Here is a 17,294-nt window from a genome sequence, read left to right as displayed (position 1 = left end):
TATTATAAACAGCTGTCCTATTGCTCCTATTGTTTGAGAAAGCAATTTAACTGCATTGAATTCCAAATGATCCCAGGTAATATACAACGGTAATTTTTCACAAGTTGTTCTTTGCAAGGAATGTCTGAAAATAACACAGAATGAACAGAAGCTACTGCCTAGCTGTAAGAGTGTCCCAGTTTTATTTCAGCAGCAGGAACCTGTCTTGATTGGTTTTAACATGCAGATTCTGAGTTCCAAAATCCTTAAGGTCAAGACTACATCAAAGGTTCCATCTTTTCAAATCCAAATAATGCACTAAACATTCAAGCCAAAAGCTCCAAGGACAGATTTGCTTTTAGGATTAACAAGAATAAAATAAAGGAATAAACCCAGATTTATGAAGCAAATCTGGGCCAAACAAAAGTGAAAGCGTAAAACCAAAGGCAGTGATCAATAAAAATACTGATGATACACTACTTTCTGTGTTCAAGTTTTCAGAAGGAGAGTGGTATTCCTCAGGCTCAGCTGATCCTCTGTGCTCACTTAGCCCTTTGGAGCCTTGTGTAACTCTGCATAAGCCCAGTATTACAGTCCTATATGATTCCATGGTCTACAAGAACTCTGGTTGTCCCTAAGGCCTTTGTTCTCCTCTTATTCATTTGATTTTTTAAAATGGCATAAAGCAATTTGGTCTTCTAACACAGTTAATTATCTGTTAAGTCATACCAGAGAATCCAAGCCAGGATGTTCTTTCACAGCACAGTATTGCTTAACTTTTGATAACATACACACTGGGCATGATTTACTTTGGCTAAGTAAAAACTGGGACTGTAAAAGTTAACACTACCAGTCAGGACTGAAAAAAAACATATGTTTCTGATACCACACTGGAGCACAGTTCCTAAAGGCACACATGAGTGAACCAAACAGGACATTTAATTGCATAAATAAGCCAAAGATAGTCTACATTTATCTACTGCATATGAGGAGCTTAAGTGGCCATTGAAGTTTGAGCATCCCATAGTTCTCTCAAAACTTCTTGCTGGCTGGAATGGCAGTGTCCATGTCAGGAGTGCTTGTCTCTGCTACCCTCCATTTTCTTGAAAAAAGTGTCTTGCTTGACTTGCAAGACTTGCAAGACTTGTTGCAAGTGCATGCTTGAATCCACCTGGAAATTAGCCCCAGACTTTAACCACCTGTTTACAAAATATTTAGGCTTTAAATGAAGTGATCAGAATACTCCACGAATATATTCACTGCTCCTATCAACTATATATTGAATTCATCTCCAAGAAAAGCATGTAGCTTGCAGCAAATTATCAATCCTATCCTTCCTGCCAATAGCCAGGCACTATTTTGTCTAAATCCTCCATAAATCCCCAAGCTTTTCCATACCATTCATATTTTTCTTTTGACTGTATAAGGCAATGCTGCTCAAACATGATTTTGCAAAGGCTAAGGAAGAGGGAAGATGGTAAGAACTAAATGTTAAGTGGTTTTAATGATCTTTTAAAATTCACCTCCCCAGTCACTCTCTGTACGGTTTATTTACTGAGTAGTTTCTAATGTGCAAAACACCTGGGTCCTGTACACAGCATAGATAAATCACCATGTTGTAGGGAGTTGTAAGAAGATCAAAGAGGGAAAATACTGGTCATTAGGAAAGTAACAGGTTCAGTACATTTTTTTTTAAAGCATGATATTGTCAAAAATGACTGGAATATTTCCAGAGTGAAAGAAACCAAGCAGATGTCTAAAATTACAGGTAATGGTGTGCATGGAGACAGCCATATGTATTCTTTTGTCTCATAAACCAAGGAAAGTATGTTAAAATGAAGTACTATAAAATGATGATTTACAAGAAGTTAGGATGAGATTCTTGAACTTTGACTTTAAAATATTATTTTTATGTCCACCAATATTTCAATTTAATCTATCTTTATAAGAGATTAGATTTATTGGAGTCCAAGTTTAAAATGCTTGGTAAACCAGACCTTTTGTAGGTGCAATAACTTGTAGAGTTATTTAATCAATTTTTCAGGTAATAGACCAAACAGTTCATCACTGCAGGTGGGATCCACCAAATACTTCTCCCACCTGTTTGTGCTTCAATCTGACAGAAGGGCATGTCACCTGTCCACATGAGAAATTCCAGGTGCTGCTGGTATAAAACCTCTGGGCATCCTTCTCCTGACATAGGGGGCAGGACCTGTTGTACAGAGCTCTGGGAAATGAAAAAGCTGAGAAAAACCTGATCGCTGTGGTTAGAGCCTATCGGGGGAAAGGACAGGAGGGAGGAGATGAAAGAGCAGGATCTCATATTGGGCTGATGGGAGGGCAGCTGAAGGGCTCCAGGTCAGCTAATATTCAAAAATAAGGAGGGTTTGAATAAACCAGGTAAGTAGATTAGTGTTCACTGCTGCAGATGACAGTACTGGTGAAGGGTAGAGCAGAAATACCTCTTGAGTAGTTCAGGGGCCAGACCCCATCTGGATGCACAACTCAGGTCAGATTAAATGTGAAGAAGTGAATAACCCACATTACAAACAGCTCAAAGTGAACCTTCTGGAAGCTGTTAAGAGAGTAAGTGGCTGATTGGATGGTGGTGCTGACACCCCTGGTTAAAAACCCCAAACCCCACAAATTAGATTGTGTTAGCCAGTCTGCCTTCACAGGAATCCTTCTAACCAAGGGACAGAAGAACGTTATCACTTGAGTAGACATGCAAAGCCACAGGTATAGCTGAGGGGGTTGAAACTCTTCAATTTAAAAAGGTTCTTTTTCAGTTACCTATAATTGAAATTTTCCAGGCTGAAATTTTAGGTCTAATCATAGCCCAAGGGTGAAGTAAAAACATTTCATTGGTAGCTGCTGAGTGCTTGCTACTTCTCAAAATCAGGTCAGTCATTCAGACGTCTTAATGTATACCTAAGAGCTGATTTTAAACACCTCTTTCTGAACACGTTGGCCTTTCAGTCAATCTTTTTCGCACACTTATGAATGACTAAATTACATCAATTTGCACAGCTCCCCTTCATTTGAAATGCTTTTTTAGTTTATCCCTTCTCAGTCACTTATGTCTTTAGGACATCAAGATTTTTTCCACACTGAGAGCTACAGCTAGCCAAAGAAGAATTTATACCCATTACATTTTACAGGCAGGACACTTATCGGCTTCTGGGCTGCCCAAAGAGAATTTTTAGGGCTAGCCCCTAACCAAGTCACATACTAATTCTATTTCTGAAAACAAAAGCCCTCCAGCCAACTAAATCTGACTGCATTTCAGAGAATGCAGAAAAACAGTGACTTGCTTTCAATAGCACTACCACAAAAGCCCAGACTTTGGTGAACACCTGGAAATAATTAATCAATCAATCACTATTTTAAAAATCAGTTAGTATGTGATTTAATTTAGTTAGCCTTCAAATGAAAATTCAGTTCTTGCTAAGTGCTAATGAATTATAATCAATGTATTGTGCACAGAAACTTTGCATAGTAGGGAGCTATGCTTCACCTGCACTAAATCCAGCTCCTTTTTACATTTTCCTGCCAGGAAGTCTAATCATTAAATTGGGTTAAATAGCAGAAGATGCAACTGAGATGAAGATGGAGAACACTCTGCCACATACACACACGTGCATGTACGCATATACTGTACAACAAAACACAAGCACAGGTTCAATCCAGTCTCCACATACTACATGGTCAATTTAAAGTCTGTAGCCCCAGCACAATCTTTTACAGACAGACATACCAGACTGAGTGCAGCCTGCCTAATATACCCTTTATCTGCTGCTTTCCCAGTTTGAAAGACAGGTATTTGCTAAGAAAGGCAGAAGCCTCCCTCTGAAATGAGTGTGCCTCCCTACAAATTATTATAATTTTGGAATTAAGGGAGTTCTCAGGCAAAGGTACAGGGATAGGAATAACAGTTCTTTACTAATATATCTAACAAGGAAAACAAACAAACAAAAAAAACAGCTATGAAATTAGCCACAAACAGAACAGTAACTCAGTCCCAGTGTTTTTTGGCTGCAGGCACCTTTTCCCTGAGCTGCAGTTCCCGGTGCTGGGGGCGGGCGGGTCCCGCAGAGCCGCAGGAGGGCTGGGGGTGATGGCAGAGCTGTCCCAGGGGGGAGAGAGATGGAGAGAGCTCTCCGCTCACGGTGTCGGTCCTGGTGCTCAGCAGAGTGCTGGATGGTGGCAGGTTACAGTGAGAAGGGAGCAGTGCAGGGTCCAACAGCAGTGAGGATGGCTCCCAGTGCTGGGATGGCAGGGATGGGACAGAGGCGGCGATTGTCCTCGTCCGAACTCCGCGGTGAAATGGGCCGAGCCAGAGCCTTCAGTCTGCTCTTCTGGCTGTTTGGATATCGAGGGGTTTCCCTCTTCTCTCTCCTCCCCCCTTCCCCTGCCAAGAGGGCCTAATCAACAGGTATCATACATGACAATGGGGAATATTCCACAGAGGGAAAAGGGAAGAAAACAACCCCCAACAGCTGCATAAACATTAATGACTTTAATCTCTTTTTTCTGCCCTTACACTTCACAGAAAGAAGCATCTCTCACTTGAAATTAGCTGTATATAAAGGATCTACTTCCATATGCACAGTAATGAAGCACTCGCGAAGGTACTGCCTGGAGATGTCAGCTCTCCCCCAAGAGATCATAGTTAAGCATGCAAGTTTTTAAGGGTAAAATTGCAACAGTTCTTTGCAGATAGTGGAAAAAGAAACTTGGCACAGACTGGAATAAGAAGACACCTCTACAGTTTTGCATTGAAAATCCTAATATTCCTGAAATATAACTGTTCTTCCTGCCTTTCTTTCTTTTCTGTAGACAGATGAACACTCGAAAAATTCAGTTTGCTCAGAGTCCATGTGCAAACTGGGTTTGTGTGGACTTTTATTCCTGGACAGTATCTCTCCTATGGTAACAGATGACATATACTTTTAGATTAATGTGAAATTTGCAGTCTCACAGGAGGTTTTAATTTTAATCGAAGTCCCTCAAAATCTAATTCCTGCACTGTCCCACACTCCAGTAATGAAAACCCCTTTCATCCTCCCTTTTCCTTTAAAAAAATTATAAAGAGGACTCACAACAGAAATGCTAGATCTTCACAGCAGCAGAGATGCATGTGCTCTGTTTTGAATATTACCACGTTTTAGAGTAATAACTATGTCAATGTGTTTGCTATATTCTAATCCCAGAAATATGAGGAGGGGAAAAAAACGCAGAAAAACTGCTAGTCACCTCTAATTGGACTCAAAATACTTGTTTTGGTGCACTCACAAGTGAGCTGGCATTTGAAAGACCTAAACTTTCATAGCAGGAAATGGTGGTTTAATGGTGGTGCATTTTGGGAATGTGCAGCTAGACTTACTTGCCATAAATCTTTTACAGTAATTAGGTGGATGGACTGGGAAAACATAATTTCTCTAAATGCTTTATGTCCTGTTCATTTACTTGAAGATAAACTAGAGAAATTAGTATATTCCAGAACCTGGAGGTTTTAGCCATGTTAACTTGGTGGGCAAACAATTTGAAAGCTGGAATTTATTTCAGGAGTGTTAGGCGTTTACAGAAATGGCAGGATTTTGTGAAAATGCCATTTCTCAAGTAGCATTTTAATAACAGTAGTATTTATTAAAAAAAAAACCCCAACACATTAAAATCTGAAATTATAGAAACATTGAAGAATCACAGAGTCATTTGGGTTGGAAGGGATCTTGAAAATCATTTCATTCCAATCCCACAGCAGGGACAACTTCCACTAGACTAGGTTGCTCAAAGCCCTGTCCAACCTGGCCTTGAACACTTTCAGCGATGGGGCAACCACAGCTTCTCTGCACAACCTCTGCCAGTGCCTCAGCACCCTCACAGTAACAATCTGCAAAGCTGAATAAGAATACATGGTCTTAAACATGGTCTTAGCTTTCCTTTTTTTTTTTTTTTATCATTACTTGCACAGTTTTACAAATAAAAAGAGATAATGCACTTTGGATCTCTCAGGGCACTATCTTTTCCTATATATACTCTTAATATATTATATAAAAAGTGAGACTTATCACACAAAGATGATTTCTTTCCTAAGAAGAGACTTCTAATGGAACAGCATAAAAACCTGCAGGGCTTACACACTGGGAAACATATCAGAAGACAGTAATCTTCTTAGGAACAAGCACTCAGAACAATACCTATTTGTTGGGATCATCAGCTGATTGCAGACAGAAAAGGAAAATCCAAACCCAAAACCTCACAGTGACCCTCACATTGCAAAACACACAAAATGGGGAGTCTTGCAGATACATAATATATAAACAGCCCAAATGTCATCAAAACAAGAGAAATTAATGACAGGCAGTCACCAACCACACTGGGATTGAATCCATCACTGTTTCTGCCTTCCACTACCCTTGCCACGACTTCAATTTGTGATGTATTAAAAGCAAAACCCAGTGCTCCAGCAAAGGTTTGTGTTTCTTTTTCTTCTTCCAGTATCAATCAATCTGTTAGAAGAGCTCTTAAATCAGCCTACACAAGGCTTTGAACTCAGGTAAGTATGTGGGCTGTCCAGGATGTGGCTTTGGAACAAAAAGGCAGGATCTCACACCCTGTCACACTTATCTAGAAAAATGAGAAGAGAGTCAAGTAGCGATGCTGAATTAACCATTAAATCTTTTAAAATAAATAAGTTAATGGATGTTAATAATCATGTTATCTCAGTAAAATGCATGAAAATTTTCTGTTAGTCTTTCTTGAAGGCCATACTGATGGACTATATTTATTATAGATAGCATAACTCCTGTTTTGGATTACCAGTGTCAAATACTTTGTATAACACCCAGACTTTTTCCTGATGTACCCCCACAGAAATGCTAAAAAATGCAGACCAGGACAAACAACTAATAGCATGATTATCACAGGAATATCAGAAACAATACAGCTGTGCACTGGTTCCTATCTGTTGGTAAACCAATAACTCCACAGGAAAAATCTCAGCTTGAAACATTTACATAAGATAATCTCTTGTTTCCTAAACTCCCTGTCATTTGGCCCTATGACACTTTTAAATATTTATTACGAACTAAATGATCTGAGTGCCCAGCACAGTCTGCACAAGATAAACATTACTTTCTGCCTCTATATTATGACTTCATCTCCTCCTGTCTCCTCCTGATGTGTTTATCGCTATTGTGCTTTTCTTCTCCCGCTTGAGGGGAGCACTGAACAGGGAGCTGATATCACTCAGATGGATGTGCATGCTTAACTATATGCCTGTGAATCACCCCAGTGAGCCCAAGCTTTGGGCTTATTTTGGATATGTCATGTATGGTATTTTAGTATTAACTCCATAACAAGAGGTCTTAAGAATTTGCGGCACCTCTCCTACCAGCACAACAGCTGGTACCAAGTACTTAATTACAAAGATTTTTGTAAATGAAAATACAAGCCTTTTCCTATTTCTGTATTGTTTAACTATAGTTTTGGCTATTTCCAGACAAAGGAAAAAACAATTTCATTAAATTTCCTCTTGGGACAGGATATTTCAAAACACAATTTCCAATCTCTACCTTTATTCTCGCTCAGCTCAATGTCTTCTGATGATAGGCTGGCTACAACTAAAGGTTTTGTTTTGCCTATAAGAACAAAGGAAATGAAAGAGAAGCTATTCATTAAATAGAAAACTGATGAACCACTTTACTGAAAAAACGTGTTATGCCTTACTGAGAAAAGATATTGGAGCTGAATTTCATTTACTGGGCTTCCATCCATTCATTGGCTATTACTAATCTGATCGTCTTCCCTAAGCAAGATGTAAACTAACATTCCAATACAGCCAGATCAAATCTCTAGTTCAACTTCTCATAATACAGAGAGAGGAACAGCTATTGCTTTCATTGGTAGGCTGGTGTTCTATTTGCTCTGAGATTTCTTTTTTCATTTAATCCATATATTTTGAGAAAAAACAATTAAGTCATTCTTAACTTGAATCATGTCCATGAATCCCACAGGAATCCAAATTACTAGATGCAAATGCTTTCCTGAAAATAGACGCTTTCATGAATCAGGCCTGAAATGAAAAAGTCCCTAAAAATCTTCAACTTGGAGTTTTTTTAATAGTAGAGCACACAGGTAAAACTATTGTAGTTATTAGATACAACTGGCACCTGAACTTAATAAAATGTTTTCACTTTCACTGTTGATTTTTCTTGCTAATTTTTATAGTTCTAAAATCTTTTTAAGCTTTTGCTTTAATTTCTGGACTTTAATTTCTTTGAAAAAATTTGTTGTTGATGATTCTGAGAAATTTTTTTCCTTCTATAGCCATCTTGAAACAAGAGCTCAGACCTACCTGCCATGTTGTTTTTCTTTGTGTTAACTGTGAAGCTCATTGATGACAGACTGCAAGACAGACTTAAAAAAACCCCACACAGTTGAAAATTTTAAGTCTTCTCAGACTACTACTGTTTTTTTCCACTACTATAGTTTTCTTTATAATATATATTTTTCTCTATAATATAGTGATATTTTTCACTATAATGAGAATATAGAAATCTTTATGCAATGGACCAAGTAAGAATAGAACATGAAATTTTCTTTCACAATATCAAAGTATATGCTTTGTCACACTCAGAGGAAGTTTATGCCTTTTGGTTTAGATAATACAAATAAGAATTTTAACATTTGATAAGGATTGCTTCTAACAGTCATCACTTGTAGTGTTTAGAAATCTTCTAAGCATACAAATGTATATCTTGGAAAATCAGGTCATTCTCTACTGCCAAGAAAGGGTACAAAAGCAGCAACCTCAAAGTTCCTGGTGATGCTTTGTCTCTGCAATGCGTAGAGCAGAAAGCAGCAGAAACTCACTAAGTGGATGTAAGTAACTTGGAATAATTGTGGCCCTCTCTGTTCCTGTCACTATGTAAACTAGGAGGGAGAATTGTTAAGCCAAATAGTTTTTTCCTGCAATACCATCTGCCTGTGGCCAGTGAGGTGACTACTGGGCTATGAGTGGGCATGACATTATCTTTAGGCATGTACCTAAAACACATCCCTAAAGTATGACATTTTCTGGATCTGGAACCTCAAATGTCTGGATCTTTTCTTTGACACTCTCCACGAGAATAATGAAACATGAGTATCAATACAAGATAGCAAAAGAATGTACATCATAGCTCTGATAAACCAGCTCTGACAGCTCATATTGCAACAATTCATAACAAGCAGTTTTGGGAAAAGCACAGTCCATTTAAAACACCTACAGCAGCAAAGTAGTAGTTTCAAGAGATAAATATTCCTTAATTCTCTTGGGGAGAAAAAAAGAGTATTTTATTCAATCAAACTGAAATACTCACCTCACCAGGGTGACTATCACTGACAAACACAGTGGGCTGTATTGGGCATCTGCAGATGCTATAATCAGGTTTAACAGGAACCTCTGCAAGTGGAGGCAGGAGCTCCAGGCAGTATTAGCTCTTAGGACAGCTAGCAGTCAAGCAGTACTTGGTAAAGTTAAAAGCTTAGAATTGCTTGTAAAAATATATGCCCCAGTCTAGTCAGAGATTCAAAACAGAATTTCAATTCACATAGAATAACTCATTCTTCTCCCTTGGCCTGTTTAAAATACAATTAGCATGAAAGTGAATAAAACAGGGAAGCATATGGGGTTGCCCTCCAGCACTTACAAAACACCACCATGCACTTATCTTGGGGTGGATAAAGTTTGCTGAGGTCCATGGGAATCTCTTTTATTCTGTAATACTGTTTGCTTCTGGCTTCACCTCCCACTGCTTGTCCGGCATTGGGACATACAGAAGAGGTGACAAAAAGGACATGAAACACAGAAGGACTTCCAGCACCTACAGGCAACATCAGATGTTAACACTCAATTGCGGAACAATGATCTGTGGAAGGCAGGGAGAAAAGCTGCCCTTCTACCTACACAGTGGTCAATGCATAGGATGAAAAGAAGACTCATTCAATGGACTTCTCACTACCAGAATACAGGAAGCAAATCAGGAAAATCAGAAATCCAGGCCTTCTAAATTTATCTGCTGTGTTTGCTGGCGGGCCACCTTCAGCTCAAGAAATTCCAAAGAAAACCCTTTTACTCTTTCTGGTTTAAGTATGTTTAGGGAACATTCTGCATCACAATAGGAAAAAAATCCTAACCAAATGAGACAAGCACTGTGCTACATGTAATACTACAGTTAAAGAAATATTTAATAAATAAGGCAATAGACAGACATTTTGATTGCCACTTCAGGTCTTTTGGTAGCTAATTCATCCTAGCTGTCTCTTACAAAGAACAGAATTGTGCAGCATGAAAAATCCAACCATAAACAGAAAATAAAAAAATCTCTTGTGAGCATGGAGTGAAACTATTCCAACATATTGAACTCACTATAATTTATAAGCATGTCACCTGCAAAACCCACCACTTATGAACTCTGACATTCACTCACATCATATGCAATATTTTTCTCTATAGATTTAAACGTTCATAACCACTGGGACTTGTGTACACAAATTTTTAAAACTTGAAAATACCCTTTAAAAATATTCAGGAGTTGAGTTTATATCAGAATGAGCCTGCTGCTTGCTTCCCCCTTCCCCTGAATTCTTTCCCTCATTCCTACTCTATGCAGAAGGGTAAAATATTAATTTATTTTGACAAGATTATCTAGATTAGGCACCTTAAAGGGAGAACATAGAGCTGGTAAGCTGGAGATGGGTCTGCATTCCTGCATTGCACATTCATTCATAATGAATGAAGATTTGGGCTCTAATGGGAGAACTGCTCAAGATCTGAGCTAATCTGGTGAACATGTACAAACATTCCCCTTCAAAAGCACTGACTAAGGTTATTGTTCACCAAAGTGGATAAAACCTAAGACAGGCCTTTCAGGAGTTGGGCACAAACCTGCTTCTTGGCTCTGGGTCTTACTTTCATCGGTGTTTTGCTTATCCACTGCACCATTATCACCTATTGAGAAAAACACATAAAAATTATTTATGATACAACTTTTTCATTGGTAACTGGAGCAGTGCAATATTAATTGTAAGCAATTTAGTACAAACTGCTAATTTACTGCAAAGTGCTGTGATAAAAAAGGAGAGATGTAAAGGTAAGCTTAAAAAACCTGCCAACAGGACCAGTTCCATTTAAACCAGTCATGATTTTATATATCAAGATGAGGATTACAGATTTTATCTCAATAGACTCACTGGGAATAACAATACCAAATAAAGGGATGTTTCCCTAAACAGAGTCTGCATTAAATGAAATTGTTGCTTGAACTTCTATGTATTTTATAAAGAGGTTTTCCCCTAGGATTATTTTCCTCCTGTTATATTTCTTTGAAGTGGCTGTGTTTCTGACCTGCAGAACTTACTTCAATGCCTGTGGAAGGTAAGAATCAACTCATCTGAATTTTAAAGCAAAAACCACAATGCCACTTAATGTAAAGTATAAAAATACATCACAAATGGCTATAATGAAGAGAGCACATCAAACCAAAGTAAGATTGCTAGGACTGAATTAATTACCCCTCTTCTGACATTCACATTCATTCCCAGTTTTCTCTACTACTTTACATTCATTAACCATTTTCTACCCTCCAGCTCCTTTTCGGAAGGCACGCACCCAACAACAAATAACCACTGAGTAACGGGTAATGCCCTGAAAAATATCTATGGGTGTCTTATTAAACTTTGTTTGCCCTAATTAGAAATATATCAGGAATTCCCAATTTTCAGGGATGGAAAAGGCTCTTTCAGGCTGCAGAGCTGCATGTGGGATGGGATGCCATGGCCACACTCCCTGCTTTGCAGCACCACAAGAGCAGTTGAGTACCAGTCTTAACGAGGTATTTGAGAAGTTGACTGCTGAGCATATACATTGCAAGAAGAGAAATTTATACCCAGGCCTGGAAATGTCTTGATAATGATACACATATATTTTTGCTGTGATCTTTGCTGGCTACTGGGTTTTCTGATTACAGGTTTTCTAAAGCAACACAGCTAAAGTTCCTTGTGCTGGCCACCTTGCTTTTACTTAACACATGGAACCTGGTGGTGAGAATAGCAGTGGTCCAAATACGATTGGTGGATGGAAGGAAAACAGAGCACGTATTTTCCACAGGCAGATGTACATCTGGTGACACACCGCACCCAGCTAATATATAAAGGCTGAGGTATGATGCTTTCTCCCTTTCCATCAGGCAGTTCTTCCTGGCATCCAGCAGATGGGACTAGTGGAGAATTAATTCCAAGTCTGGCCCTGCACAGAGCTGCTCTCGGGAGGAGAGGAGATGGAGCAGGAGCTTGACAGCCCTCACCTGAGAGAAGAGAGGTGGGCAGGGTGCAGCTGATGGCAATCAGCACGGATTTTGGGCTTCCTGCCCTCCTGGTAACTCTTTGTATGAATTCTAACTGTAATGGATGACTTGCCATAGTAATTTCTTAGCACGTTAGTGAGCTCTAAAAAATTGCATTATATGGATGACCAAAATGGAATGACAAAACCTGCGGGGTTTTTCTTTCCCTGACTTGAAATCAAAAGTTATTGTTTTCAAAGGCACCATTCTGCTGTCCACACACAATAGGAGGACCACATGCAAAACAGAAAGTTAATTCAACTTTTCTTTCCCCCATCCCTTTTCTCTTAAAACACAGCCTTGGCACTATCAAGCTATGCAGCAAGCAATTAATAAACATAGACAATCCTGTAACACAGCAGTGCAGCAGCCCTGAAAAAATCTTTACCAATACGTCAGACCAAAAGAGATTATTGCATCAGTGTAACATGAGCAGTGCCAAAGCTTCAACGATTCAATTATGGACAAATGTAACATGTTGCATTCTATGCAGAAAGAACTTTACAATCAGAAAAACCAGATCAGGCATAAATGTAACATACTGACATATAAATGAAATCAAGTCCAGCCATTACCTTACTGCAATCACAATTTAAAACTCCATTTACACATGATATTTGTTTCTACATCCATTATTATGACTATAACCACAACTTACTTGACTAAAACCAGGTATTTCAAGGGTTCATTCATATTTATTGCCAAGGAAGTATATCTCTTGCTTAAGTTACTCAGAGGAAACTTAAACTACAAGAGAAATTTTAAATAATCATCTGGTTCAGCAGATGATCAGGTAATCCACATTTTCTCAACTCTAAATGTTTTACTTCACCGGACATTCACTGTTTAGAACCAGCCTGAGAGAACATAAATTACAGGAGTCTCAACGTGTTTTCACTTCATTATGTTCCTTTAGAAAGAAAAATGTAAAATATTTTAAGCAGAAATTTCACTTCTTGCACTCTGACCCAATCCAACAGACTGACTGGATCATGACATGAAAATCCATCTTGATCAGTGTACTGACAGTAAGTGTTGTGCCTGGCAAGTGACTTTGGAAGAAACAGAGAAAAAGAAATGCTAAAAATTAAGACTGGACCAGTGATGCTCGGACCAGTGATGCTCAAGTAAAGGACTTGCAGAAGGAATGGCTAAGCTCTGCTTGGCCTGGAGTATCTATTTATCTTGTGAGAAAGGGAGGAAGCAGAGCATGAATACACTGACAAGAAAGCAAACTGTAGAGTGGAGAAGTGACTAATCCCAAAGTCTTTGACAAAAAGGTTTTTCCACTTTTATAAAATCTTTCTAATGAGTCTCTCATTGAATATCTTTGATGAAGAATCTTTCTGCAGTAATTGCTCTCCACTGGAACTGGGTTCAGAGCAAATAGAAAGGCTTTAAGGAGCACAACCTCAAGGCAAAGAGCTGGAAATACACTTTATGAGAGTAGTGAGACAATTTTTCCATCATGTTTTTATTCACCCCTGGCTCTCCTTTTCTCCAGGCAGAAAAGCCAGAGCCAGTATATTTTCCTTGAGTCACCCCTATGACATTATTTATAATAAAAATGTCTTTTCCACTGGATGGCTTCTACAGTTATCTGCCATCCTTCTCTCCCCACTACTGCAGCAATCAGTGATTGCATTTCCTTTAGGTGAAACCTGTCCTCACAATATTTGCTTTTCTATTACACTGGTAATTGAACAGCAATCTGTCACTCACTCCGAAGGAGATACAAAAAGTGGCAAATGATACGTAGTGTCATTTTAGGCCAGAAAATAAAAATGATTTTGAGCCACATCACATGACAAATGGGAACATCTGTTTCTTTCCCCCTGGCATGACAGTCAGTTCTAAAAAACAGAAGTTTGAGGATTACAGTAGTACTGTACAAACAAAATAAGCATATTAGACATTAAAATACCTTATTCTGTCCATATATTCTGCTTCCTTGTCTTGGTTTGAAAGACAGGTGTTTGCCAAGGAAAGCAGAAGCTTCCCCTTGGACTGAAAAAAACGTGATTCTTCCGATTATTATAATTTTGGAATTAAGAGAGCTCTCAGGCAAAGATATGGGGGTAGGAATAACAGTTCTTTACTAGTGTATCTAACACGACAAACAAGAACAACAACAGCTATGAAATTAGCCACAAACAGAACAGTAACTCAGTCCCAGTGTTTTTTGGCTGCAGGCACCTTTTCCCTGAGCTGCAGTTCCCGGCGCTGGGGGCGGGCGGGTCCCGCAGAGCTGCAGGAGGGCTGGGGGTGATGGCAGAGCTGTCCCAGGGGGAGAGAGAGAGAGATGGAGAGAGAGCTCTCCGCTCACGGTGTGGGTCCCGATGCTCAGTAGAGTGCTGGATGGTGGTAGTTCACAGCGAGAAGACAGCAGGGCAGGGTCCGATGGTGGTTTCCCGACGCTGGGATGGCAGAGATGGAGGAGAAGCGGCGATCGTCCTTCTCGTCCGAACTCCGCGGGGGAAATGGGCCGAGGCCCAGCCTTCCGCTTCCTCTTCTGGCTGTTTGAATCTCGCGGGGCTTACTTCTTCCCTCCCATCCCCTCCCCCTTGTCACCAGGGCCCAGTCAACAGGTATCTTAGCATGACAATGGGGAAAATTCCACAGAGGGAAAAAAAAAAGGGAGAGAACTAACCCTCAACATTATCCACCCCGAATTTTCCCCTACCATCATGCCAAATCAAATTAAAATCTTCAAATTATACACATCCATACAGTTACAGATACAGGCACAGTATTGTAGGTAGTTCACCCTAAAACAAGGTCTCCTTGGGGTATGCATCGGGTCTTTCCATCCCTTTGCATGATCCCCCAGGTACAACCTGGCCCTTGAGCAAAAACCACCCCCCGAACTGGATTGTCTTTGCTGGAGGCAGGGTTCACCCAAACAGTTTTTCCTAGCATACCTCTCATGTGCACCACTGGAACCTTGTCCCCATCTGGTGTTCTCAAGGGCTCAGACTGGGCAGGGCCTGCTCGATTAGTGGAACCTCGGGTGTTCACTAACCATGTGGCCTTTGGTAGATTAATCTCCCAGTTCTTGAAAGTCCCCCCACCCAGTGCCTTCAAGGTGGTTTTAAGCAGCCCATTGCACCGTTCCACTTTCCCAGCCGCTGGTGTGTGATAAGGAATGTGGTACACCCACTCGATGCCGTGTTCTCTGGCCCAGGTGTTTATGAGGCTGTTCTTGAAATGAGTCCCATTGTCTGACTCAATTCTCTCAGGGGTACCATGTCTCCAAAGGACTTGTTTTTCCAGGCCCAGGATGGTGTTGCAGGCAGTGGCATGAGGCACAGGGTAGGTCTCCAACCATCCAGTGGTGGCTCCTACCATGGTCAGCACATAGCGCTTCCCTTGGCGTGTCTGAGGCAGTGTGATGTAGTCAATCTGCCAGGCCTCCCCATACTTATATTTGGACCACCGCCCCCCATACCAGAGGGGCTTCACTCGCTTGGCTTGCTTGATGGCAGCACACGTCTCACAGTCATGGATAAGCTGGGAAATACTGTCCATGGTGAGATCCACCCCTCGGTCTCGTGCCCACTTATAGGTAGCATCTCTGCCTTGGTGACCTGAGGCATTGTGGGCCCATCGAGCCAGGAACAATTCTCCCTTGTGTTGCCAGTCTAAGTCTATCTGTGACACCTCTATCCTTGCAGCCTGATCTACTTGCTCATTGTGTTGGTGCTCCTCATTAGCCCGACTCTTGGGGACATGGGCATCTACATGACGGACCTTTACGGGTAGCTTCTCTACCCGACTGGCAATGTCTTTCCACTCATCAGCAGCCCAGACTGGTTTTCCCCTACGTTGCCAGTTAGCTTTTTTCCATCTTTCCAGCCAACCCCACAGAGCATTGGCTACCATCCATGAATCAGTGTAAAGGTAAAGCTTTGGCCACTTTTCTCTTTCAGCAATGTCCAGGGCCAGCTGAACGGCTTTGAGTTCAGCAAGTTGACTTGATCCACCTTCTCCTTCAGTAGCTTGTGCAACCTGTCGTGTGGGGCTCCATATAGCTGCTTTCCACTTGCGGTTAATCCCCACGATGCGACAGGAACCATCAGTGAAAAGAGCGTAGTGAGTTTCATCTGCTGGCAGTTGGTTGTATGGCGGGGCTTCATCAGCCCGAGTCACTTGTTCTTGCTCCTCTTCATTGGCAAGACCAAAATTTGCACCTTCTGGCCAGTTTGTAATTATTTCCAAAATCCCAGGGCGATTTGGGTTTCCGATACGGGCGCGCTGTGTGATGAGGGCAATCCACTTGCTCATGTGGCATCGGTGGCGTGGTGGGTAGAGGGGACCTTCCCTTTAAACATCCACCCCAGCACTGGTAGTCGGGGTGCCAGGAGGAGCTGTGCTTCTGTGCCAATCACCCCTGAGGCAGCTTGAACTCCTTCATAAGCAGCCAAGATCTACTTCTCTGTTGGGGTGTAGTTGGCTTCAGACCCTCTGTAACTTCGGCTCCAGAATCCCAGAGGTCGGCCTCAGGTCTCACCAGGTACCTTCTGCCAAAGGCTCCAGGACAAGCCCTTGTTCCCGGCTGCAGAGTAGAGCACATTCTTCACCTCTGGTCCCGTCCTGACTGGGCCGAGGGCTACAGCATGAGCGATCTCCTGCTTGATCTGGGCAAAGGCTTGCTGCTGCTCAGGGCCCCAGTGGAATTCGTTCTTCTTCCGGGTGACCAGGTAGAGAGGGCTCACGATCTGGCTGTACTCAGGAATGTGCATTCTCCAAAAGCCTATGGCACCTAGGAAAGCTTGTGTTTCCTTCTTGTTGGTTGGTGGAGACGTCGCGGTGATCTTATTGATGACCTCAGTGGGGATTTGGCGCCGCCCATCTTGCCACTTTACTCCCAGGAACTGGATCTCTCGGGCAGGACCTTTGACTTTGCTCCTCTTGATGGCAAAACCA

The 17,294-nt window shown here is 41.1% G+C and overlaps 1 protein-coding gene across 1 annotated transcript in view; it reads right to left on the bottom strand.

Annotated features, from left to right (window-relative positions):
- The window catches only part of MACROD2 (mono-ADP ribosylhydrolase 2), an 869,266-nt gene that overhangs the window by 39,567 nt on the left and 812,405 nt on the right, over positions 1-17,294 (bottom strand). The window contains exons 12-13 of the mRNA XM_062489395.1: positions 10,913-10,975; positions 7,557-7,622 (exon numbers count right to left, since the gene is read on the bottom strand). Of these exons, the coding sequence (XP_062345379.1) occupies positions 7,557-7,622; positions 10,913-10,975 (129 nt within the window). The remainder of the gene's footprint in view (positions 1-7,556; positions 7,623-10,912; positions 10,976-17,294) is intronic.

This window comes from Cinclus cinclus, chromosome 3, assembly GCF_963662255.1.
Source record: "Cinclus cinclus chromosome 3, bCinCin1.1, whole genome shotgun sequence".
NCBI lineage: Eukaryota > Metazoa > Chordata > Aves > Passeriformes > Cinclidae > Cinclus > Cinclus cinclus.
Note: the sequence above shows the minus strand (reverse complement) of the source record. Positions and strands in the feature narration are given on the sequence as shown.